General features: G+C 45.0%; 2 protein-coding genes across 2 annotated transcripts; one reads left to right on the forward strand and one right to left on the reverse strand.

The window, feature by feature from the left end:
- Positions 1-269: 269 nt before the first annotated feature.
- Positions 270-4,892, forward strand: gpr135 (G protein-coupled receptor 135). The gene is made up of 2 exons (XM_072489157.1): positions 270-451; positions 561-4,892. Exon 2 carries the CDS (start codon positions 786-788, stop codon positions 2,076-2,078), a length of 1,293 nt encoding a protein of 430 aa, XP_072345258.1. The 5' UTR covers positions 270-451; positions 561-785; the 3' UTR covers positions 2,079-4,892.
- Positions 4,893-9,818: 4,926 nt separating this feature from the next.
- On the reverse strand, positions 9,819-11,554 carry LOC140399627 (high mobility group protein B3-like). Its single transcript, XM_072489167.1, is given in 2 exon segments — positions 9,819-11,375; positions 11,377-11,554. Coding segments are annotated over 2 exon segments (537 nt in total). The 5' UTR covers positions 11,521-11,554; the 3' UTR covers positions 9,819-10,982.
- Positions 11,555-26,743: the final 15,189 nt, after the last annotated feature.

A 26,743-nucleotide genomic window follows, 5' to 3' on the forward strand; every position in this document is an offset into this window, starting at 1 on the left:
CACCTCCTGCACATCAATCTTCCCCGTTACAAAAATGCGCATTGGTAAAATGTTTCAGGTGCTCCTGCCAGCGGCTGCAAACGTGAGACTTCTATCCAGCCAAAAAAAAATCCACTACAAAATTATTAAATATATGAGCCAACAACTGCATCCTGGTGCAGTTTCGCTGTAGGTGGGCGGTGCCTCCGTCATGGCCCTGATCATGTGATTCTCGGGTCATGTGACTTGTCTTTTGTTTCTTTGGCCACTGGCTCAGGCTGCAGGTCGCTGGAGCTCCTGCTACTCATGTAAGTTCCTTTGTTATTTTCTAGCATGCTCCATTCATGTGTGTGCTGGTGCCCAAGGCCAGGCTCCTGCCTCATTATCTCCTGATGCTCCATCCTGAGCAGGTTTCTTTTTGGTCAGCAGTGGTTTGCCCCTGAGAGTGGAAAGGCAATGGCAGAGCGAGGAGGTGGGTCCCAAATCTACCTCAGCCAGAATGGGAAGGGAGTCAGTGCTGGTGGTGTTATTCTGAACATCAGGTTTAAATTAAATATGTAATCATCTTTTTAATGCCACAGGGTTGCACCTACTGTTGAAAGAGATATTGACGCAGCAGTGGGGCGTTATGCATAGACATTCGGCAAGTGATGGGGATGCTGATGAGAGGGATTCTCCACTGGAGCCTCTGCAACCTGACCTGTAACCCGTGTACATCTGGAGCCACATCTATCGACATTTGTGTATCGCTGTTAGGATAGGGCCAGTAATGAATCTTCCACTTTGTGGATGTGTTGTTCAGCCCAATGGATCTTTCCACCAGGATTCCACTGTTATACAATCTCACAGAAGCCAACAGCTCCGACGCCACAGTCACCAGCAACCAAACTGGGGCTGCTCCGCAGGACCGAGCCAGTGACCAGCCTGACCCTAATTCCCTGCTCTATGGCATGGCCATGGCTTCCAAAGCTCTCATCCTCCTGATCATTTTCCTGCTGTCCTGTCTGGGCAATTCAGCCGTCATAGTGATGATCATTAAACACCAGCAGCTGAGAACAGTGACCAATGCCTTTATCATGTCCCTGTCCCTGTCTGATCTCCTGACTGCCCTGCTGTGTGTCCCCTTCTCCTTCATCATGCTCTTCACCCAGGAGGGGATTTGGATCTTCGGTGACCAGTTCTGCATCGCCAATGGCTTCTTCAACTCTTGCTTTGGGATCATCTCCACCCTCACCATGACTCTCATCTCTTTTGATCGTTACTATGCAATCGTCAGGCAGCCTCAGGAGAAGATTAGCCGACGTAGGGCCACCCAGCTGTTGGTTGCTGTCTGGCTGACGGCAGTCCTTTTCTCTTTCCCTTGGTATCTCATTACACAAGCCCAGGGTCCACTGGTTGTCCACAAGAAGGGCTTCTACCACTGCATGTACATCTTCCACTCAGGCAGCTCCAGGATGGGCACACGTTACAGCATCACCCTGATTGTCATCTGCTACCTTCTGCCTTTCTCTTTGATGTGCTTTTGCCACTACAACATCTGTAAAACAGTGAGGCTGTCAGAGATTCGGGTCCGTCCCGTCACCACCTACGCCCATCTACTGCGCTTCTATAGTGAGATGAGGACGGCCACAACTGTGCTGATCATGATCGTCTTTATCATCTGCTGCTGGGGACCCTATTGTGTCATGGGAATCATCACTGCCACTGGCAACTTCCATTTCACCCCCATCATGGACACTGTCGCCATCTGGCTGGCCTGGGCCAACGGAGCCCTCAATCCACTCATCTACGCCACGAGGAACCCGAACATCTCCATGCTTTTGGGCAGGAACAGGGAAGATGGCTACAGGACTAGAAACATCACCGCATACTTGTCCAGCCAGAGCCACGAGGCGAGGAGCAGGGTGGACAAGATAAGGGATCGCTATGTCAATCGACAGGGTTCCGGCAGCCAGATGTCTACTTCCAGCCCTGCAAATGGGGACGTTGCAATGTGGGTCTGTAAAAACCCAGCTGTGCTCTTCTGCAGAGATGGACAACCCGATACCGTGTCTGAGCCTGCTGTACCCAAATCAGAGGCTGCCGATACCAGCCTTTAACTGGGATTAAGTGGGGTGCTCTTTCCAAGAGCCGGTGCAGCCTCGACGGGCCGAATGGCCTCCTTCTGCACTGTAAATTCTATGAAGATTATTCATAACGGAGAGGTTGAACTGCAAAAGTCTTTCTTGAAAGCACGAAACTTGTAGCAAATAGTTTCTAATTCAAACCTAGGTACAATCCGTTATAGATTATATTAGAATAAACTGGAATTCGGACTCGGTGATATAATAGTAAATTGTCAAGCAGAAAATAAAAGTTCAGTTCCCAGCAAAATAATCAGAAGCATCATAGAATTTACAGTGCCCAAAGAAGCCATTCGGCCCATCGAGTCTGTACCAGCCCTTGCAATGAGCACCCCACTTAAGGCCACGCGTCCACCCTATCCCCAATGACTCTTGTATCATAGAATCCTTACGGTGCAGAAGGAGGCCATTCGACTCAAATCGAATGAGTCACCCCACCTAACCTTTTGAGTACAAGAGGCAATTTAGCATGGCCAATCCATCTAATCTGCACATCTTTGGACTAGGGGAGGAAACTGGAGCACCTCCTGAAGAAACCCACGCAGACACGGGGAGAAAGTGCAAACTCCACACTTAGTCACCCGAGGCCGGAATTGAATCGGATTGGATTTTGTTTATTGTCATGTGTACCAAGGTACAGTGAAAAGTATTTTTCTGCGAGCAGATCATTAAGTACATGTAAAGAAAAGGAAATAAATGAAAATACATAATAGGGCAACACAAGGTACACACTGTAGACAAAAGGAAATAAGAACCTGGGACCCTGGAGCTGTGAGGCTGCAGTGCTAACCACTGTGCCACCGTGCTGCCCCAATGAGAACCCTTTCAAATCTACTGCACACAATACAATTAGACTTAAGATTGGAAAGTGTTAATGTTCTGAAATGCTGAGTGCAACTAGATTGCATGTTATACCAACTGATAATGGAACATAAATAACACTAGAAAAATACCCTTTCCCCAATTCAGAGGACAACCGCATTATTTGCAGTTAGAATCCATAGAAACAGTGCAGAAAAGGAGGCCATTCGACCCATTGAGTCTGTACTGACCCTCGGAAAAAGAACCTAGGCCCACTCCCCTGGCCTATTTATCATGGGCAGCCCACCTAACCTGCACATCTTTGGACCTCAGGGGCAATTCAGTTATTACATAATTTGTTCTCTTTGATATTTTAATAATATAATAATGTTTTATTGTCACAAGTAGGCTGACATTAACACTGCAATGAAGTTACTGTGAAAAGCCCCTAGTTGCCAGACCATATGATAAAGTCATTAAGATGTAAATGCAACAGTCTACTGTTTGGCAGTATCACCATGAATTGCTGAAGCATCCAGAACACAAAGTCCCAGCTTTGATTCATTGTTTACTCAATTAAATAATAAAACTCACATTTATACAGCACCTTAGGACAGCTCAAAGCACTTCATAACCCAATTAAATAATTTTGAAGTATATTAGTACTGCATCAGATAATTTGTGCTGGGTAAGGTCAGACTAACATCAGTTGGTCATCTAATTTTGGTGGTGCTGGCTGAGTGTTGTTCAGGACATCAGGTAAAACTCTCCTTCGGATTAATGCCGATAGATTTTTCACATCCACCCGAAGGGGCCTTAGGACCTGAAATGCAACACTGCTGACAGTGCAGCACTCCCTCAGTACTGCATTGGTGTTTCAGCCTACTTTGTGTGTTTGTTGATCGTTGCTGAAACAGTAGGTTCACCAAGTCTAGCCTCAGCAGCCGTTGATTAGAGAGCGAGAGAGGGATCAGAAACAGCTCGTTACCCTTGGAGAGCTGCTGCACACGTGGAGCTTAAACGAAGATAGGATCAGTCGTCATGATTTGCAGACCCTGCACCCCCCCCCCCCCCCCACACACTTCCCTCCCGACAGTCGGCAAAATCTACTATTGAAATTCACACAAAATTGAGAACCAGCTAGGTGAGGTTTCAGAGGGTGATCACCACCTATAGAACCAGGAAGCCAACACCTTGGAAGGAGAGGAAGGAAAATGAATGAGAAAGCCCGGAAAAAGACTGCTGGAGTCAGTTAACACTTTATCACGCAATGTAGAAATATTATGCTCGCACTTTGACAACTCGATAAGCAACTCTAGGGGGCACACTTACAAATGTGTCAAAATGAAATACTTGCGTGCAAAGTGCCAAAACAAAAGGAGAAAGTGTTTATTTTTTTTTTAACTGGTCTGTCGGACATATATCAATTGAAAACCATGTAATTTGAGCCTCATCTGCTAACATTGAATTGGGAAAGCTGATGCCGAACATGTCGATCTCACCAGCAGTAAAATTTATATCAAACCCGTGTTACATTTTATGAAAATACAATGAACACGCAAAAACCTCTTTACAAAGCCAGTACCTTGGAATTTATTGTTTTCACATTTGAAAATATCCTGGTGGCCTACTATTTATTGGTTTAATGTCTTAAATATTGAAGCTTTGCAGTATTTCTTTCCTCGATTGCCTTTCCAAAATGGGGGTCAAAATAAGAGCAAAACAATCACTTGTGTAGTATTTTAAACCAAGCATAAATGTGTCCTTCAGAATTAGCTAATGCTTGTGAAAAATATTTTGTAAACAAATCAGAAATAAAGTATCTTGTATTTTGTGTATTTTAATGTTGCTTTATATTTGAAGGAAAAGGTGCAAATGTATTTATTTCCCAAATTTCTGAATATTTATTGTACGGTGTCAAACCATGAAAGTTATGTGTGTATGCTGGTACGTTCCTTGTTCTGTTATTATTAAAGTTTAATTTTAAAATATTTAATGTTCACTCACAATATTGTCAATGAGTCATGGGGAAAGGTTGCTATAATAATCGCTTATTGTCATAAGTAGGCTTCAATGAAGTTACTGTGAAAAGCACCTAGTTGCCACATTCCGGCGCCTGTTCGGGGAGGCCGGTACGGGATATATAGAAATATAAAACGTATTCCGTGAAATTTTGTGCCAAAGTACACATTTTATTCAAATAGCAATCTGCAATTATCTGATGGATTTGTTACAGCTGATGAATCCTTTTTTTTTCATTCTTTCCTTGGGTGGAACAGTAGCACAGTGGTTAGCACTGCTGCCTCAGTGCCAGGGACCCAAGTTTGATTACCCTTGGAGTCCTGCTGCACACGTGGAGCTTAGACGAAGATAGGATCAGTCGTGATGATTTGCAGACCCTGCACCCTCTTCCCACCCTCCACCCCCACCCCACACACACACACACACACACACACACACACACACACACTTCCCTCCCTATTGTCAGCAAAATCTACTATTGAAATTCACAGCATTGGGTCAGTGTGTGAAATTTATACGTTCTTCCCATGTCTACGTGGGTTTTCTCTGGTTTTCTTCCACAGTCCAAAGATGTGCGGGTTAGGTGGACTGGCTATGCTAAATTGCCCCTTAGTGTCTAATGGTTAGGCGGGATTACTGGGATGGGGAGGGATCCAAGGTGGTCTAATCTTTCAGAGGGTCAGTGCAGATTTGAGTCGAATGGCCTCCTTCTGCACCGTAAGGATTCTATGATACAAGAGTCATTGGTAAGATCACCATTTTGTGCCCATGCTTAATTGCACTTGAGAAAGTTGTGGTAAACTGTCTTGAACTGCTGCAGTCCATGTATCGTGAGTACCCACAGTGCTACAAGGAAGAATGATCCAGGTTTTTAGTCTAGTGATAATGAAGGACTGCCGATATAATTCAAAGTCAGGGTGGTCTGTGGCTTGGAGATAAACTTCCAAGTGATGATGCTCCCATATGTTTGCTCTCTTTATCGGTGGCAGAAATTGTAGTTTTAGAAGGTGCTGCCAAAGGAGCCTTGGTGAGCTGCTGTAGTGCATCTTGTATATGATACACACTGCTGCCGATGAAGTGGGTTGTTTTGCCCTGGATAGTGTTAAGCTTCTGGAGTGTTGCACTCATCCTGCAAGTGGAGAGTATTCCATTGCACTCCTTGATTTGATCTTTGGAGGAGGTGAGTTAACTCACGGCAGAACTCCCAGCCTCGGACCTGCTCTTGTCGCCACAGTTTTAATATGGCTAGTCCAGTTCATAACCCCTAAGATGTTAATAGAGGAGGATTCAGCAATGATAATACCATTGAATGTCATGGGGGGGGGGGGGGGGGTTAGATTTTCTTTTGTTGGAAATGGTCATTGCCTAGCACTTACATTCTGCGAATGATCAACCTAAGCCTGAATATTGTCCAGGTCTTATTGCAATGATCATTTTCAGTACCTGGACATTGTTATTGAAGTTCTTCAGGATAATGTCTGAGGCCAAATCATATTCGTCTGCTTCATCAATGACCTTCCCTCCATAATAGGTCAGAAGGTTAGCACTGTTGCTTCACAGCTCCAGGCTCCCAGGTTTGATTCCCCGCTTGGGTCACTGTCCGTGCGGAATCTGCACATTCTCCGTGTCTGCGTAGGTTTCCTCTGGGTGCTCCGGTTTCCTCCCACAAGCCCCGAAAGACGTGCTATTAAATAATTTGGACATTCTGAATTCTCCCTGTGTACCCGAACAGGCGCTGGAATGTGGCGACTAGGGGTTTTTCACAGTAACTTAATTGCAGTGTTAATGTAAGCCTACTTGTAACAATAAAGATTATTATTATTAAGTGAGCATGTTCACTGATGATTGAACATTCAGCGCCATTTGTGACTTCTTGGATACTGAAATAGTCCGTGTCCATAAGGAACAAGACCTGAACAACATTCAGTCTTGGGCTGATAAGTAGAAAGTATGATTTGCGCCACACAAGTCTCAGGCAATGCCCATCTCCAACAACATTGACATTCAGTGGCATTATCATTGCTGAATCTTCCTCTACCAACATTGTTCAGATTAGCATTGGCCAGAGACGGAAATGGACTAGCCATGTAAATAGTGTGCCTACAAGTGCAAGGAGAGTAACTCATTTCCTGATTCCCCAAAGCATGTCCATCATCTGCAAGGCACAAGTCAGCATGTGATGAAATACTCTCCACTTGCTTGGATGAGTGCAGCTCCAACAACACAAGAACCTTGACATCATGCAAGACAAGGCAACCTGCTTGATTGGCACCCCATCCACCATCCTAAACATTCAGTCCAACACTCTAAATATTCACCCTCTCCACCACATATGAACGGTGACAGCAGTGTGTACCATCTACAAGTGGCACTGCAGCAACTGATCAAGGTTCCTTCAACAGCATCTTCCAAACCTGCAACTTCTACCGTCCAAAAGGACAAGGGCGACAGATACAGTGGAATACCACTATCTGCAAAGAACCCCTCCAAGCCACACACCATCCTTCTAAACATTCCTTCTCTGTTGCTGGGTCAAAATCCTGGAACTCCCTCCCTGACAGCACTGTGGGTGTTCCTAATCCACACGGACTGCAGCAGTTCAAGGTGGCAACTCACCACCACCTTCACAAGGGCAATTACGGATGGGTAATAAATGCTGGTCTAGCCAGCAATGCCCACAAACATAGAATCCCGAAAGTGCAGAAGGAAGCCATTCAGCCCATCGAGTCTGCACTGACCCTTCGAAAGACCACCCAATCCCCCACCCTATTTCTGCAACCCCACGCTAAGGGGCAATTTAGCACGGCCGATCCACCTAACCAGCACATCTTTGGACTGTGGGAGGAAACCCACACAGACATGGTGAGAAAGTGCAAACTCCACACAGTCACCCGAGGTCAGAATTGAACCCGGGTCCCTGGTGCTGTCAGGCAGCAGTGCTAGCCACTGTGCCGCCCAGCCATGAAAAGATTAAATATGTTGGAAATCTGAAATTAAAAACAGAAAATGCTGAAATGCAGGTCAGGGAGCATGTGTGACAAGAGAAAAGCAATTAATGGGCCAGTCCGCCTGATCAGTGGTGATCCTGCGTGCAATGCATGGATCAGGACTTTGCCAGGGTCCTGGAGTGCAAGAGCAACTTAATGTGTCACCACTCCCCATACTGGAAGATCTAACCCAATGTTTCAGGGAGATGACTGCTCATCAGTACATGTATTTTAGTTTTCAAGTAAATTATAGCAGTATCAAAAAGGCCAAAATACTTCAGCACCTACCCTAGACTCCCACCATTCCCCTTTTTTCAGACCCCCGCCCACAATTCTCCTCTTATCTGCTCATGCGTCAGCACCGATTCCTAGATAGAATCATAGATACCTGTCCTCCCTCTGGCTGGTAAATATAAATGCCATCTTTTTAAAAATTAATTTACGGGATGTGGGTGTCGCTGGTTAGGCCAGCATTTATTGCCCATCCCTAGCTGCCCTTCAGAAGGTGGTGGTGAGTTGCCTTCTTGAACCGCTGCAGTTCCCAAGGTGTAGGTACACCCACTGTGCTGTTAGGGAGGGAGTTGCAGGATATTGCCCCAGCGACAATAAAGGAATAGCGATATATTTCCAAGTCAGGGTGGTGAGTGTCTTGGGGGGAGGAAGGAACCTCTCTCCAGGTGCTGGGGTTCCCAGGTATCTGCTGCTCTTGTCCTTCTAGATGACACCATCTAGATTGGTGCTTCACAGATTGAGATGTACTCAGGGCTGTTAAATAACACACACAAAGTGACAACATTAGCAAAGTAACAAGTGACAGCCACAGAAACATTGAGACATAGAAAAGATGGCACAGCGAGGAGAGTCACACAGAAAGGTTGATAGAGTGACAAAAAATGTGAGCCAGAGAGAAAGGAAGATAACTGAATTATAAAGTAACAACCGAATGGAGAAAACGTTTGAGAAAGGAAGAATATTTTTGAATGCTGCGGAGATGGCCAACCTGTATAAAATAAATGTAGTGGACCCAGTTAAAGCCTGTAAAACAAATCTTGGAATTCACTGCAACCTTCTTTCATGCTTTTTGATAGTGTGCAAATTCAATGCCAAAATCGTTTTAGTTCGTAAACAAAGTTGAACAATTTCATAGCTCTATGAGACAGCATGGTTGAGCTGTGAATTGTTGCAGTAGTGCTACATAATTAGAAAAATAATAGAAATAGGTCTTTCCTCGCCACTCTCTATCCCTCTATTTTGATACAATTCTATTAAACCACCTCTCACCCTCCACTGTTCCAAAGATAACGGCCCCATCCTTCCAAGCTTTCTTTTATAGCCAAAATTCTCCAGTCCAGACAACACCCTCGTAAATCTCCTGTGTATTCCCACCGGTGCAGTCACATCTTTCCTGTGGTGTATTGATCAGAACTTGCACACAGGACTCCAGCTGTGGTCTAACTAATGTTTGCAGTTCCAGCATAATTCCCTTGCTTTTACATTCTCAGCTAATAAAGACTTGTGTCCTTTAGGCCTTCTTCACCCTTAAGGATCTATAGATATACATTCTGTGGTAGCACGCCCTTTTAATGGGACGAGCCGGAGTGTCGCTTGATCTGATCAGCTAGTTGGGCCATAGCGCGCAAATCCTAGGGGGGCTGAGCGTCGTTTTCTCAGTCATCAGTCTTGCGAACATGGTAGTCTTTTACCTCACTCTGTTCTATAGTTATTACCTTAATAAACCGTTACACATTAATCAAATTGGTGGTCGTCCTTCTGTCAGGATCCAACACATTCCAAGGCCCTTTGTTCCTCAACATTTCAGTGTCACTTTTTCCTTATTTGTAACATTTTCTGTTTTTATTTCAGGTCCCCAGCATGTATTTATTTATTTATTTTTATTTTTTAAGACTTTACAAATTTAATCCTGTTTTAATTACTTCAAAACACATTTTAGCATACTAAACATACAAAAAAGAAAATATACCTTAGTTACAAGATCATTTAAAGTACAGAATGCTCAGGGTTGTCACTAGGATTTCAGCAAAGTGCAAAATTGGGAGTCACCACACTGCCTGCGAAGTTTCAGGCAGGGCCACATAGTACTGCACAAAGTCAAATGTCACTTATATAAAAAGGGGATGCCTTAAAGCATTTTGCTCAATTGTTCCCAAATTGTGAAGTATGCAGTCACTTTAAAGCATGAATACATTACCTAGAACACCACATACAGGTCTATTAATTTCAAAACAAAGCTTTGTTTTAAAATAGTACAATTCCTTCTCATTTACAAGTGAGAACAACAGTTCACAGAAATGGCAAGAATAATTTGCCATTTCACAGCCCTTTGGATTTGGCTTCTGCTTACCAATATCTTTGGAAGTGCAGTAGCATGATGTATATAGGCACAGGAGGTCGGTGTTGAATGATGGTCACCTCCTTTTCAATCCAACAGGTCTAGATTAACTGATCACTACCCAAGGGTGGCTGCCATCTTGCTACTCTTGCTTCTATAAACCATACCTTATTCAGAATAAAGTCAAAAGCATATTGCACGACCATTCTGGTACATGGGACACCGCGCGATGCTGCCTACAAGCGTGGCAGGCTTAAAATGCCTACTGACAACTCTGATTTTTAAAAAAAATTTTTAAAACTTTGATTGCTTCATTACCCCTCACACTTACAGCAATCTCAAAAATTGAAGAATTGGCTACAACGGCACTTTAAACTATACTGCACTTAAACACAACACCACATAAATACATTTTAATCCAGTTAAATCCCCCTTCTGTACAAGAGGCGGAGCCAGTTTACAGAAAGAAGAATTAACAGTTGACTCAATGTCCACCGCTGTAGTGTGATTACAAAAAGGCCTGTACAGTTTAAAACTCAAGCTACTTTTTGCCTTAGACCATATACACACCAACTTACAAAATTAAAAGTTTGCAACACTCGTAACAGGGTTTAAATGCTTTCAGTTACATAGCAAGTAATTAAGCTGAGGCAAATGTACAATTTAATCATCATCCTCTTCCTCCTCATCTTCTTCCTCATCATCGTCATCATCATCACACTATGCCTCCTTCTTGGTAGGGGGCTTCTTTGCACTATCCACCTTGCCTTTGGCGCGATAATCAGCAACATCCTTATCATATTTCTCCTTCAATTTATAAGCTTTGCTAATGAACGGCTTCTTTTCCTCTTCACTATAAGCATTCCACAGCTCACCAAGCTTCTTTGCTACATCACCAATAGTTAAGCCAGGACTCACAGCTTTGATTTTTGGTCGGTGTTCCGAGCAAAACAAGAAGAATCCAGAGGGGGGCCTTTTTGGTGCATTGGGGTCCTTCTTCTTCTTGCTACCTTTCGCTGGCACGTAATTTTTCATTTCCCGGTCATAACGCACCTTATCTACTTTAGCCAAGTCTTCAAATTTGCCCTTCTCTTTGCTAGACATGGTCTTCCATTCTTTCTGAGCACCTTTTAGAGAATTCTGAGAAATTAACCGGAATATCAGGGCTTTTCTTCTTGTGTTCTTCACGGCAAGTCTGGACAAAGTAAGCATAAGAGGACATCTTGCCTCTTGGCTTCTTAGGGTCACGTTTTGCCATTTTGGTGTCTTTCGGCCGCAGCTGCCTCTGCTGATGGTCCGTCCCCAGCATTTATAACATTTTGTTTTTGTATTAGGTAATAATGGAACTAGGCAAATTTCCCAAAGAGAGGTGGCGATGGGGATTTCCTAACCGCTTTTTCTCATGTGCCATCCCAGCAGGGGACGGATGCTAATTTTTTCAACACCGTTTCTCCCTGCACAGAAAATGGTCACAAAATGTGTAAATAAACAAATTATAGGAAGGAGAGATATTTCTGTTCCATACACTTAGTAACAGAAATGTTGCATTTATGAACACAGGCATGAGGGTGAAAGGAAGATCATAATTATTTTAAAAAGTGGAGAAAAAGAATGATAATTGAGAAACACCAGTGACAGTGTTGACAAAAAGTGTTCGAAACGGGTGCAATTTGTTGCAACAATTGATGTCAGAAATAGAAGAATCATTGGGTCATGAACAAGTGACATGTCCTGTTTAGAACTATAGAAATCCCACAGTGCAGGAGGTTATTCGGACCATCGACTAGGCATCGACCCTCTGAAAGAGCACCCTACCTAGGCTCATTCTCCCGCCCTATCCCCGTAACTCCACCTAACCTGCACCCAGAGGAAACTCACGCAGACACAGGGAGAAAGTGCAAACTCCACACAGTCAGTCACCCAAGGCCGGAATCGAACCAGCTCCAAACACACATTTTGCAGGAGGGGAATTATGCTGGAAATGCATTTCATCTTAAAAGAACAAAGTTATTTTGTTCACCCTCTGCAACTTTTTCCTGCATTTCCTAACCTAGCCACATGGTGGCATAATTGTACCACAACACCATCAATTTGTACAGTTGGTATTATGGTATAAGGTACACAATAGTAAATATATATATATTTTCTTCTAATGAGCCCTTCACACATTTCCAATGCTTGAAAGCATTAGCTACATTTCCGTATCCTGTTCACCCCAGCCCTCACCCCTCCAGAAAACCTTGAACGAAATGTCTTCCTCTGCAGTCTGCGTTGACAAATCTACAACAAAAGGCTGTCGGGCCAACATGTCCTCCCAGTTGGTCCCATTTGAAATGAATTATTAAAACTTCTTTACAAAAATCTGTAACCGTGAGCACTTTACCCATGCTGGATAGAATGAGTGAAAACACATCCCACCACCATGAAAGGTTGCCTGAAACACATGTTGGCCTGCCTGCAGTCCCAGAAGACATATTGAGAGCAGCTGGCATGTGGTAGAAAAAAGAGAGTCAGGAATTGTTTCCTGCAGATGAGGATATGGAGCGGAGGTGGGGTCTTCGGGAACAATGCAATTCTGCTGAGCTCAGGGAAGGAAACAGCTTTTCTTTTTTGCGGAAATGGGCAAAAGTAACAATAAGTCTGGCAGTTATGTTATTGAATGATTCAGGTTAGGCTGTTGCTAATGGTAGCAACATAAATTCTAATTGGTTACGAAGAGCATGCATAAAAGGCTCAATAACGTGCATCTCTGGTATCTGTGAAGCATCCTCAACGTCACATGGAAGCAGAAAGTTAGCAATGAAGCAAAGGGTGAACATGCCAAGAACGCTGCTAATTAAGTAAAGGCGGCTTTGCTGGCTTGGACAATTGACAGGAAGGAATATGACCACATCCTCAAAGATAACCGAGCAGCACGGTGGCACAGTGGATAGCACTGCTGTCTCACAGCGCCAGGGACCCAGGTTCAGTTCCGATCTTGGGTGACTGTCTGTGTGGAGTTTTGCACGTTCTCCCCATGTCTGCGTGGGTTTCCTCCGAGTACTCTGGCTTCCTCCCTCAGTCCAAGGATGTGCAGGTTAGGTGGATTGGCCGTGTTAAGTTGCCCGTTAGTGTCCAAAGGTTAGGTGGGGTTACGGCGATAGGGCGGGGGAGTGGATCCAGGTTTAAACCTCTTTTGGAGGGTCGTTGCAGACTCGATGGACCAAATGGCCTCCTTCTGCACTGTAGGGATTCTATGATTCTAGTCCATACCAAGAGCCCAGGTCACCCAAAGCTCAGATTCAAGGTTGATGTCAAAAGAAAGCATCTCAACATAAATCATGAAAGTGGGAAACACTAATTAATGACAGATGCAAATGGTTACACCAGTTCATTGCCATGACTACAAGATGTCAGCAGAGATCACCCTGCCCCACCACAAGGAACAACTTCACGTATGACAGACTTTACTTTCCACAAACAGCAGGTTCACCCATTAAAAGTGCAGATGATCTCATCTGACCTCACCAAAGTTCTAAGACTGCATTCCCATCAAGTCTCACATGGAGAAAGATGCTAATCACAAAGAGCATCTGGGAGATGTTATCTAACATGTGCAGGTAAAATTGTGGAATTTTATAGCACAGGGGATTGGTCCTAGCACTTGAGGCAGCACTCGGAAAGAACTTTCCAATTAGCTCCACTCCTTTGCTTTTTCCCCATAGCCCTGCAAATGTTTCCTTTTCAACACTTATCCAATTCCCCTTGGAACGTTACCATTGAATGTGCTTCAAAAGTGGTGCATTTCAGATTATAAAGAACATTACAGCACAGGAACAGGCCCTTCGGCCCACCAAGACTGCGCCGATCCACATACTTATTTAGACTTCTACTTATTGCCCAAACAATCTGTACCCCTCCATTCCCTGCCCGTTCATGTATCTTATCAAAATACATCTTAAACATTGCTCTGGTGCCTGCCTCCACGACCTTCACTGGCAACACGTTCCAGGCACCACCACTATCCGAGTGAAAACTTTTTTTTCAATAAACAATTTTATTGAGGCATTTTGGCATAATAAACAGCAACAGCACAGAACAGTGTGCAAAGAACAATCAACATAGTGCAAAAACCAGTTCCCATCCCACAAGGACCCGCCTAATCAACCCCCTAATCTACGTTGCCCTAACTCCCGCTCTCCCCTCCCCCCCCCCCCGCTGACGATTAACTTTCCGCGAAAAAGTCGATAAATAGTTGCCACCTCCGGGTGAACCCTGACAGTGACCCTCTCAGAGCGAACTTAATTTTCTCTGGACCGAGGAAGCACATCATGTCCGATAGCCAGGCCTCCGACTTCGGGGGCTTCGAGTCCCTCCATGCCAGCAGAATTTGTCGCCAGGCTACCAGGGAAGCAAAGGCCAGAACGTCAGCCTCTCTCTCCTCCTGGACTCCCGGGTCTTCAGAAACCCCAAAAATGACCACCTCTGGACTCATCACCACCACTTGTTTTCAGTACCCGGGACATAACGTCCGCGAATCCCTGCCAGTACCCCCTTAGTTTTGGACATGCCCAGAACATGTGGATATAGTTCGCTGGTCCTCCGGCACATCTGGTGCATCTGTCCTCCAATCCGAAGAATTTACCCATCCGGGCCACTGTCATGTGGGCCCGGTGGACGACCTTGAATTGGATCAGGCTGAGCCTGGCGCATGTTGCGGTCGCGTTAACCCTACTCAACGCCTCCGCCCATAAGCCCTTTTCCATCTCACCCCCGAGCTCCTCTTCCCACTTAAGCTTCAGTTCCTTGTTCAGCGTCTCCTCTGCCCCCATAAGTTCTTTATATATATCCGAGACCCTACCCTCCCCCACCCATCCACTGGACACTACCCTGTCCTGGATCCCCCTAAGTGGCAGTCGTGGGAAGGATGGAATCTGTCTGCGTAGAAAGTCCCGCACCTGCAAGTACCTGAAATCATTCCCTCTCGCCAGCCCAAATTTCTCCTCCAGCGCCCTCATGCTCGGGAAGCTCCCTTCTAAGAACAGATCCCCAACCTCTCAATCCCAGCCCTCCCCCAACCCACCGTCCATATTCCCCGGGGCAAACCGGTGATTGTCACAAATTGGGGACCAAACCAATGCTCTCACTTCCCCCAAGTGCCTCCTCCATTGGCCCCAGATCCGCAAATTCGCCACCACTATAAGGCTGGTGGAGTACCGTGCCGGCAGGAACGGCAGGGGTGCCGTAACCAGGGCTGCCAAACTGATGCCCCTGCACGAAGCCTGCCTCCAGCCACCCCCAAACTGACCCCGCACCCACCATCCACTTCCTTATCATAGCTATGTTGGCCGCCCAATAGTAATTACTAAACTTTGGCAGCGCCAGCCCCCTTTACCCTTGGTTCCTCTCGAGAATCACCCTCTTCACCCGCGGGGACTTTCCCGCCCACACAAATCCCATAATCATTTTATTGACCTTCTTAAAAAAGGACCGCGGAATGAAAATGGGGAGACACTGGAAGACGAACAAGATCCTTCCAACCCCTTGAAGCTCTCAGGGCAATTACCAGCAGCTCTATTGCTAGTGCAAACAGCAGCGGGGAGAGGGGGCACCCCTGCCTTGTCCCTTGGTACAGTCTAAAATAGTCAGACGTCGTTCTATTCGTCCTTACACTAGCTCCGGAGCCTGGTACAACAGTCTGACCCAGTCGATAAAGCCTCCCCGAACCCAAATCGCCCCAACACCGCCCATAAATAGTCCCACTCAACCCGGTCAAAAGCCTTATCGGCATCCATTGCCACGACTACCTCTGCCTCCCTACTCTCCGGGGGCATCATGATCACATTTAGCAGCCTTCTTAGGTTGGCCACCAGCTGCCTGCCCTTGACGAACCTGGTTTGGTCTTCCCTAATAATGTCCTCAATCCCTAATAACACAGTCCTCAATCCTAGAAGCCAAGAGCTGGGCCAGTAATTTTGCATCTACATTAAGCAGAGAGATCAGCCTATAGGACCCACATGCCTCCGGGTCTTTGTCCCGTTTCAATATCAGGGAGATGGTGCTCTGTGACATCGTCGGGGGTAAAACCCCTCTGTCTCTTGCCTCATTAAAAACCCCTAACCAGCACCAGCCCCACTATCTCAGAGAACCTTTTATAGAACTCCACCGGATACCCATCCGGCCCTGGGGCTTTACCCGATTGCATGGCCCTCAAGCCCTCCAATATTTCTTCAGTCCTAATCGGGGGCCCCAGCCCGTCTACCAACCCCCTACCCACTTTTGGGAAGGTCAGTCCATCCAGTAAGCGCCTCATCCCCTCCGGCCCAGCAGGGGGTTCAGAGGTCTAAAACTTGCTATAGAAGTCCCTGAACACCTTGTTCAGCCCTGCCGGATCTCCTACCAAGTTTTGCCCCCACCCCCGTCGACTACCTTCCCTATTTCCCTGGCTGCCTCCCTCTTACTCAGTTGCTGTGCCAGCATTCTACTGGCTTTGTCCCCATGCTCGTAGGTCGCGCCCCTCGCCTTCCTAAGCTGCTCCACAGCCTTACCTGTGGACAACACCCCAAACTCAGTCTGTAGCCTTCGTCGTTCCCTTAATAGCTCTGCCCTCGGGGTCTCCGCATATCTCCTGTCTATCTGTAGGATCTCCTTTACCAGTCGGTCCGTTTCTGCCCTGTCCGTCCTGTCCCTGTGTGCTCGAATCGAGATCAGCTCGCCTCTCACCACTGCCTTCAGCGCCTCACAAAGCACCGCAGCTGAGACTTCCTCTGTGACATTGACCTGCAGGTAGTTTTGCATACATTTCCTCACCCTCTCACACACCGCCTCGTCCACCAACAGTCCAACCTCTAGCCTCCATTGTGGGCGCTGAAAACTTTCCTTGCAGACCTGCAAATCAACCCAGTGTGGGGCATGGTCCGAAATAGCGATCGCTGAATATTCTACGTCTGTCACCCCCGCCAGCAAATCCCTGCTCATGATGAAAAAATTCAATTCAGGAATACATCTTATGAACATGTGAATAGAACGAAAACTCCCTCCCCATCAGCTGACTAGCCCTCCATAGGTCAACCCCCCCATTTGCTCCATGAACCCCCTCAGTTCCTTTGCCATTGCCTGCACCCTCCCCGTTTTTGAACACAACCGGTCCAGGTCGGGGTCAAGGACTGTGTTAAAATCCCCTCCCATAATCAGCCTGTGCGAGTCCAGGTCAGGTATCTTCCCCAACAGTCTCTTAATAAAATCCACATCATCCCAATTTGGGGCATATACATTGACCAGAACTACCCTCACCCCCTCGACCTTTCCACTCACCATGACAAATCTGCCTCCCCCATCCGAGATTGTGCTGCCCACCTCGAATTGCACTCATTTGTTAACCAAAATCGCGACCCCTCTGGTCTTAGTATCCAGCCCCAAGTTTAAGACCTGGCTAATTCAGCCCTTCCTTACTCTGACCTGGTCAGCTACTTTCAGATGAGTCCCGAGTGAAGACTTTCACCGCACATCTCCCCTAAACTTTACCCCTCTCACCTTGGACCTGTGCCCCCTTGTAATTGTGTCTTCCATCCTAGGAAAAGCTTCTGACTATTCACCCTGTCTATACCTCTTGTAATTTTGTCAACCTCAATCAGGTCTTTCCTCAGCCTCCACCTTTCCAATGAAAACAATCCAAGTTTATTCATCCTCTCCTCATAGCTAACACCCTCCGGGCAACATCCTAGTAAACTTTCTTTCCACTCTCTCCAAAGCATCAATGTCCTTCTGGTAGTGTTGAATCCAGAACTGCACGCAATATTACAAATGTAGCCTAACTAAAGTTTTATACAACTGTAACATGACCTGCTAACTCCAGGACTCAATGCCCTGGCCGATGAAGGCAAGCATATCGCATGCCTTTTTGACCACCTTATCCACCTACATTGCCACTTTCATGGAACTATGGACCTGAACACCCAGACCCCTCTGTATGTCAATGCTCCTAAGGGTTCTGCCATTTACTGGATAAGGAGTTGACGTTTGTTTACGCCAAGAACAACTGCTTGCCTTGCAACTACTTGCCACATGAATTGCCCGCTAATGGGCATTAAGAAGGCTGCACATTATTTTGGTGGATAGCGACTTCCGGTGGTGGCGATGTGCTGAGCGGTCGTACGAAATGTGGCTCTCCCTTGGGAACTTCAATTTAGACCCTTTTAACCCATAAATTGGACACCAAAATAGCAAAGAAAAAGCCCCACCCTCACCCCAAACTAACAACCATCCGAGGAAATGCCTCCAAACCAGCCAGGGAGCCGGAAAAATAGCAAGCGTAAAAATTGGGAGAGGAAGATCCAGACCTCAAGAGCGAGGAGACAAGTGGAGCGAAGCAGAGCAGAACATGGCGGACTGAGTGGTATCGCCAAAGCGTTCGCTGGCCCACCCACCAATGGAGCATTGGATGGAGCTTCTTTCACCAGAGCTTCAAAAAACACAGGGACTCAAATAAGGAGGATGTCATGTCAGCCATATAAATCACTTTGGCCCCTTTAAAGAAGCCCTGGAAAAAAATGAGCGGACATAGGAGACTCAGTGTGGGGTCTGGAGAGAGTGGCCACAGACCAGACAATCAGATCGCCTCACTCGAGGCAGAAGTAGCAAGCTTGATAACAACCTAAGTAACTGTGTAAACAAATCTCACCTCCCCTGTGGTTCATTTGGCAACTGCCTAAACCTGTACCCTTTTGTTGTCAACCCATCGGTCAACAGTTTCAATTCTATCCACCAAAATCCATTGTAATTTTGGACATCTTTGTAAAATCATGCCTTCCCAGTTTCTCTACTTTCTATAGAACCCTTGATCCCTGGTATCAGTCTGCACCTTTCCAAACCATTGATGTCCCTCCAAAGTGTGGTACCTAGAACCGGACAATAGAGGAACATACTTAAAATGTCTAGCATCATTTAGTTGCTTTCATACTCTTTGCCTCTATTTATAACATCAAGGATCTTGTTTTTTTGAAAAACAGCTATCTCAACCATCACCTTCAAAGACTTGGGCACAAACATCCTCGGTCCTACTGATCTCGCACCTCATTATAAAAAAATGTACCATTCAGTTCATGCTGCATGTCCTCATCCGTCCTACCAAAATGAATCACTTCACAATTCTCTGCATTAAGTTTCCTCTGCCATAGGCCAGTTCATTACATCAGTCTAGCAGTGTCATCCTCACTGTTTACGGCATTTCCAAGTTTTATGCCATCTGCAAACATTGAAATTGTATCTGTAATAGCACGAGGTATCAGCCAGGAGCCTCTTTGAACAACAAGTAATTGGAACTAACAATGGAGTTCCTATGTACAGGAAACAGCAGTTGGAAAGCAGGTCTTTACTCCTCGATTCTGGGTCCACACTGACTGGGTGGGGCCCATGCTAGCTCCCCATTGGCTAGGGTTTGCGTGCAAGGCCCCAGACCGTTCACGTGCCCCATGAACGATAGCCCCTTAAAGGAGCCGCTCTACAACTGTAACCCTGCAATCCACGATGTCAAGAAGCATTACAATCCTAATACAAACCCTTTGGGGCACAACTGTGTACTTAATTTTGGGTAAATAGTGCCTGCTTATGAATGTCCCTCCTCCAAGATACAAAAAGAAACTGAAAAACAATCATAGTCTTCTAGTCAGACTGGGTTTAAATTAATTGAAGTTGAAATTAATTAATCTTTGCTGTATCTGAAATACAATGTTTGGTTGTTAAAGTCTCTTGCGTAACAACTATAAAACCATGATTGAGATATTAAAATTGTAATTATTGGGCCATATATATTTTTATAATTTGCAGCTGGAGTTGACCAAAGTGTTCAGTTTTATTGCAAGCTATTGGGATAAAGATTCCATTTTTACCAACGTGAAACTGTGTTTTTGAAACCAGAGCCTGATGATACATGACAGTATGTACAAATCATTCTGGACAGTGAGGCGTGTATATGTTATTTCCTTACTCTATCCCTATTCTTCTATTGTGACAGACAGTTAATTAGAGTTGGATTCCTCCAGGGCTAACAACTGGTATTGTCTGCAAAACTTAAGCTTAGAGGACAAATAATCATTGGTATCACACCACAACAAATCACTCAATGGAAACATAGATTTCCACCCAGTGTCATTCACTTCGGCATTCAACTCTCACACAGAATTATTTTAAACCATTCAATATCCCAGGATTAAACCTTTCTACTTTATCTCACTTCATTTTTGCTCTTCTTTAAGGGCATTTCCTCTGCGATCAAATCCAGTTAGGTTTCTTTTTTGAATAGTTGAATACTTTTTGCAAAAAAATAAACCCATACACATTATGGTCTTGCTTTCACTTTGCATTGAAAACAAGAGCAAGGAGTTTATGCTGAATTTATACAAGTCACTAGTTCGACCTCAGCTGGAATATTGTGTACAGTTCTGGGCACCAAATATAGGAAGGATATGAACGCAGTGGAGAGAGTGCTGAAGAGGTTTACAAGACTGGTTCCAGGGATGGGACGCAACACAAATAAACATGAATTTAAAAGATGGAAAATTATAGGCCAATTAGCCTAACCTCGGTTGTTGGCAGATTCTAGAATCCATTGTTAAGGATGAGATTTCTAAATTCTTGGAAGTGCAGGGTCGGATTAGGACAAGTCAGCATGGATTTAGTAAGGGGAGGTCGTGCCTGACAAACCTGTTAGAGTTCTTTGAAGAGATAACAAATAGGTTAGACCAAGGAGAGCCAATGGATGTTATCTATCTTGACTTCCAAAAGGCCTTTGATAAGGTGCCTCACGGGAGACTGCTGAGTAAAATAAGGGCCCATGGTATTCGAGGCAAGGTACTAACATGGATTGACGATTGGCTGTCAGGCAGAAGGCAGAGAGTTGGGATAAAAGGTTCTTTTTCGGAATGGCAACCGGTGACGAGTGGTGTCCCGCAGGGTTCAGTGTTGGGGCCACAGCTGTTCTCTTTATATATTAACGATCTAGATGACGGGACTGGGGGCATTCTGGCTAAGTTTGCCGATGATACAAAGATAGGTGGAGGGGCAGGTAGTATGGAGGAGGTGGGGAGGCTGCAGAAAGATTTAGACAGTTTAGGAGAGTGGTCCAAGAAATGGCTGATGAAATTCAACGTGGGCAAGTGCGAGGTCTTGCACTTTGGAAAAAAGAATAGAGGCATGGACTATTTTCTAAACGGTGACAAAATTCATAATGCTGAAGTGCAAAGGGACTTGGGAGTCCTAGTCCAGGATTCTCTAAAGGTAAACTTGCAGGTTGAGTCCGTAATTAAGAAAGCAAATGCAATGTTGTCATTCATCTCAAGAGGCTTGGAATATAAAAGCAGGGATGTACTTCTGAAGCTTTATAAAGCATTAGTTAGGCCCCATTTAGAATACTGTGAGCAATTTTGGGCCCCACACCTCAGGAAGGACATACTGGCACTGGAGCGGGTCCAGCGGAGATTCACACGGATGATCCCAGGAATGGTTGGCCGAACATACGATGAACGTCTGAGGATCCTGGGATTATATTCATTGGAGTTTAGGAGGTTGAGGGGAGATCTAATAGAAACTTACAAGATAATGAATGGCTTAGATAGGGTGGATGTAGGGAAGTTGTTTCCATTAGCAGGGGAGACTAGGACCCGGGGGCACAGCCCTAGAATAAAAGGGAGTCACTTTAGAACAGAGATGAGGAGAAATTTCTTCAGCCAGAGAGTGGTGGGTCTGTGGAATTCATTGCCACAGAGGGCGGTGGAGGCCGGGACGTTGAGTGCCTTTAAGACAGAAGTTGATAAATTCTTGATTTCTCGAGGAATTAAGGGCTATGGAGAGAGAGCGGGTAAATGGAGTTGAAATCAGCCATGATTGAATGGTGGAGTGGACTCGATGGGCCAAATGGCCTTACTTCCGCTCCTATGTCTTATGGTCTTAACAAGCACTACTTCAAGTAAAAAGGAAATTATCACTTTAAATGGTCGAAACAACAAATATATGTCTTACATAAACACGCATTTCTCTTCAGCATGTATGGCATTACATAGCGATACAGCTCCACAATATGCTGTTCTTTACTCACATAGGGTAGGTCAGGAGCCCCAACTGTTAACAGCCTTCACTACTGAGTTTCAAGGGTATGATTATCATCAGCAAGGTATACCTCTATAAACCCTCTATTCCTTGGGTCATGACAACCCTGATGTTGTAGCTTTTCAGAGTTCCTTTTCTACCAATCAATGAATAACACTCTGGTTGGCCACTTAAGGGAAAACATCTAGCTCTTTAGCACCTCACACTATTCACATAGATGTCCAAGTTTTAGATCTTTTCAGCCAGCTCACACTGTGCCAAGGACACATGTCTTGTTTTCTGCCAAACACAAAAGCTGACCCCCTGAAAAAGCTTTACTTCTTCTCACAAGAATTCAGTGTGTTCCAATTTCTTTCTGCACTGATTGCCTTCACCGTTTTGCTCTTCCGTAGCTCTCCTTGGTGACTGCCAGTCACATGGCTTTTTTCTTAACCTCCTGTTGGTATAGCTTCCATGTCAAGGGTCACTAGCTTACATGGACTAGTATTTATCCTGATCTCTCTACAGTTAGTGCAAACATTTTTATAAACAATTCTAGATGTCAAAGACATTTTAGAGAAATTACTAATTTTGCTCACTGTGCTCATTGTTTCCAGTTCGAAATTTAGTAAGTTCTTGGCATCATAAGCACAAAAACATCTACCACATTACACATTTATGCAGGTAACAACATATATGCAAAACAAGCTTCATTACAAATAGTGTTATTCTATAATCTTATAAAACCCAATATGTTCACCTGGCTGCAAGACATTTTTGCCATCTTTTGTTCTTTAAACTCGCAAAATGGAATCCCCAGTTACATTGCGCATGTCAAAGGCTAAAATATATTTTAGGGTAAATGATGCAGGATCAAGCTGCAACGCAACAGCCTTTAGATCTTAAGTTTTGATTTTTTTTCTACGAACAGGGTTGTGGGTACCTTGGTTTCCCACTCTATGTCGCTTTTTAAAATCTATATTAGATTGTGCACAGTCTGAACCCTGGGATTGTATTTACAATGGATCGAAAGGTTTCAGAATTTTTTTGGGGCTGGGTAACTTGTCAAGAACGACATTGCGGACATCTGGATATTGGCAACTGTGACCTGGAACCGAAGGAGAAATTACATCATATCACTTCTCCCCCTCTGGATTCAGCAACTTCCTTTGTTCTCCTTTAAAGCTCGACACTAAATTGTCATCAGGGATTCCATTGTATGAAACAGACTTCGAACCACTCTGTTCAGTTTCTTAACTCCTGATCTCCATTTTTTTCTGTGTGTTACAAACCACACTGATGTTAAATGTGAGGGTATCCCAAAACCCAGAAGGGTAACTTGGAACGTTCTTAGTGGTGTGTGTGTGGTTTTTTGGTATAATGTGAGGAACGGTGTACAACCCAGTGAGGAACAATCCAGTCGTTGTGTGAACAATAAATAAAGAATATTTATTAACTTAAAAGAAAAACGAAAACACACACGAGAAGAACAACTTTAATACACCATGACACTTTAGACTGATGACTGCACACACAATTTTACATCAAACTATCGCTTGGTCCCAACTCGCTACGTTTACCTGAATTCTGAGACATCCCTTTTCCCAAACAACATCCAATTATCAAGTAACTTTATGAGCTAAATCCAACAAATAATTTCTGCACGCAGGTTAAGGTGGCCACATCTGGGAAATAGTCTTCCGGTTTAATGAAGGTGGAAAATGACTGCTTCTTTTGGCAGACTATATCTGCAACTGTATGCAGTTCTGATGTTAGCTGTCTCTCTCTCCTTCTTTCCTTGGTTAGGGTTCAACAGCTATACTGTTTCTTTCCCTTTGATGTTATTCACCCTGTGGAGTTGGCTTTTGGCAGGTGCATGTCCATTTCCTCATCCTTCCACTTTGAAGTGATCACCTCTATAGCCCCATTGTTTTCTCCAATCACATATGTAAGATACTATTTTAAACGTATAGGTAAATTGGCATCTCATCATTACTCTCATACGTCTCCCCCTAATCAAATTCCTGTTTTAACTTTTTTTTTTTTTTTTAAATCAGAATTTTCCCCCAATTCTGAAGACATGCCTGTATGTTTTTTACGCGCAAGTTTTTGAAACGGTTTCAACCAAACATCAGTGCTGTCTTTCATAATGATTGAATTCACCTCATCCTGTTTAAATTTAAGATCATTCTTAACTGATTTCTTCTCTCCAATTTAAACTTTCCTTTTGCTTAAGTGGAGTGCTCAGTCCAAGGGCAGGTTCAGACACGGTGGGCCGAATGGCCTTTCTGCACTGTAAATTATAAGAAATTAGCAGGCTAAGTTTCTGACTCTTTGGACACATCTTTAGTCGAAACATTAATTCTCACAGTAGGTTTACAGAAGTAATGGATTTTGTTAAAGTCATCTGGATTTTCCTGTACAATTTCAGTTTCAACAGCCTCAATGGGCTTCCTTGAAGCCACTGGTGACAATGATATCTTATCCCCCAGCCAAGTCATGTGATTAGTGGGCAGCACGGTAGCATTGTGGATAGCACAATTGCTTCACCGCTCCAGGGTCCCAGGTTCGATTCCGGCTTGGGTCACTGTCTGTGCGGAGTCTGCACATCCTCCCCGTGTGTGCGTGGGTTTCCTCCGGGTGCTCCGGTTTCCTCCCACAGTCCAAAGATGTGCAGGTTAGGTGGATTGGCCATGATAAATTGCCCTTAATGTCCAAAATTGCCCTTAGTGTTGGGTGGGGTTACTGGGTTATGGGGATAGGGTGGAGATGTTGACCTTGGGTATGGTGCTCTTTCCAAGGGCTGGTGCAGACTTGATGGGCCGAATGGCCTCCTTCTGCACTGTAAATTCTATGAAGTCATGTGCTAATCTTGTATCTCTAACGATAGTCAGCAATTTGCCCCTCTAACCCAATGAATATGGGAGCACTTTACCCTTGGCAAAACAACTCTGGATTTCCATCACCAGATTCACACTATAAGTCACCCTGGTCAGCTGAAGTCTGTATAAAAGACAGACAGAAAGCACACTCAGTAAGCTTTGCGCAGGTGAAAGAGACACAGCCTGAGTGAGACACATCCAGAGTGGGAATTTGGAACTTGGTAATTTGGTGCAGTGAGGTAATTCGGTGCAGAGTGAGAGAAGGTGCTTTTACCCTACTGTTTTGTTCTCTCTCTTTCTTCTGGCCTGTAACTTTTAATCTGCAGGGAGAGAACCAGAGAGCATCTGAGACCCTCGGAAGGTAAGTAAGTGATTTTTACTCATTTTTACTTTTATTACCTTTTCAGATTGTGTGTGTGTGTGTGTGTGGGGGGGGGGGGGGGGGCTGAAGTGACATCACAGAAAAGCTATGACCTGATTGGCTGGTTGGGAATCTAACACTAGATTTGAAAAATTAAGCATTGGAAAACTAATTAAACATAATTACTTAATTATAATTGAGAGGGGTCTCTAAGCCAGAGATCGGAGAGTACTGTATTTAGCTTTCACATTTATAGTAGAAATCTAGTGCTAGGAAACATATAGTTAACAGTAACTTTAAAAAAAAAAATTTTTTTTTAAAGTTTAATTTACTAACTAATTGACTCAATGTCAGTTAGAGGGGTGCATCGCTCTGACTGTGAGATGTGGCAGGTCCGGGAGGCTTCCAGCATCCCGGATGGCTTCATTTGCAGAAAGTGCACCCAACTGGAGCTCCTCATAAACCGCATGGTTCGGTTGGAGCAGCAGTTGGATGCACTTAGGAGCATGCAGGTGGCGGAAAGCGTCATAGATAGCAGTTATATAAATGTGGTCACACCCAAGGTGCAGGCAGAGAAATGGGTGACCACCAGAAAAGGCAGGCAGTCAGTGCAGGAATCCCCTGTGGTTGTCCCCCTCTCGAACAGGTATACCCCTTTGGATACTGTCAGGGGGGGATAGTGCATCAGGGGAAGACAGCAGCAGCCAGAGCAGTGGCACCACGGCTGGCTCTGATGTTCAGAAGGGAGGGTCAAAGCGCAGAAGAGCAATAGTCATAGAGGACTCCATAGTCAGGGGCACAGATAGGCGCTTCTGTGGACGTGAAAGAGACTCCAGGATGGTATGTTGCCTCCCTGGTGCCAAGGTCCAGGATGTCTCCAAATGGGTAGAGTGCACCCTGAAGGGGGAGGGCAAACAGGCAGAGGTCGTTGTACATATTGGTACTAACGACATAGGCAGGAAGGGGCATGAGGTCCTGCAGCAGGAGTTCAGGGAGCTAGGCAGAAAGTTAAAAGACAGGACCTCTAGGGTTGTAATCTCAGAATTACTCCCTGTGCCACATGCCAGTGAGGCTAGAAATAGGAAGATAGAGCAGCTAAACACGTGGCTAAACAGCTGGTGTAGGAGGGAGGGTTTCCGTTATCTGGACCACTGGGAGCTCTTCCGGGGCAGGTGTGA

This window comes from Scyliorhinus torazame, chromosome 2 (assembly GCF_047496885.1).
Source record: "Scyliorhinus torazame isolate Kashiwa2021f chromosome 2, sScyTor2.1, whole genome shotgun sequence".
In the NCBI taxonomy this organism is placed as follows: domain Eukaryota; kingdom Metazoa; phylum Chordata; class Chondrichthyes; order Carcharhiniformes; family Scyliorhinidae; genus Scyliorhinus; species Scyliorhinus torazame.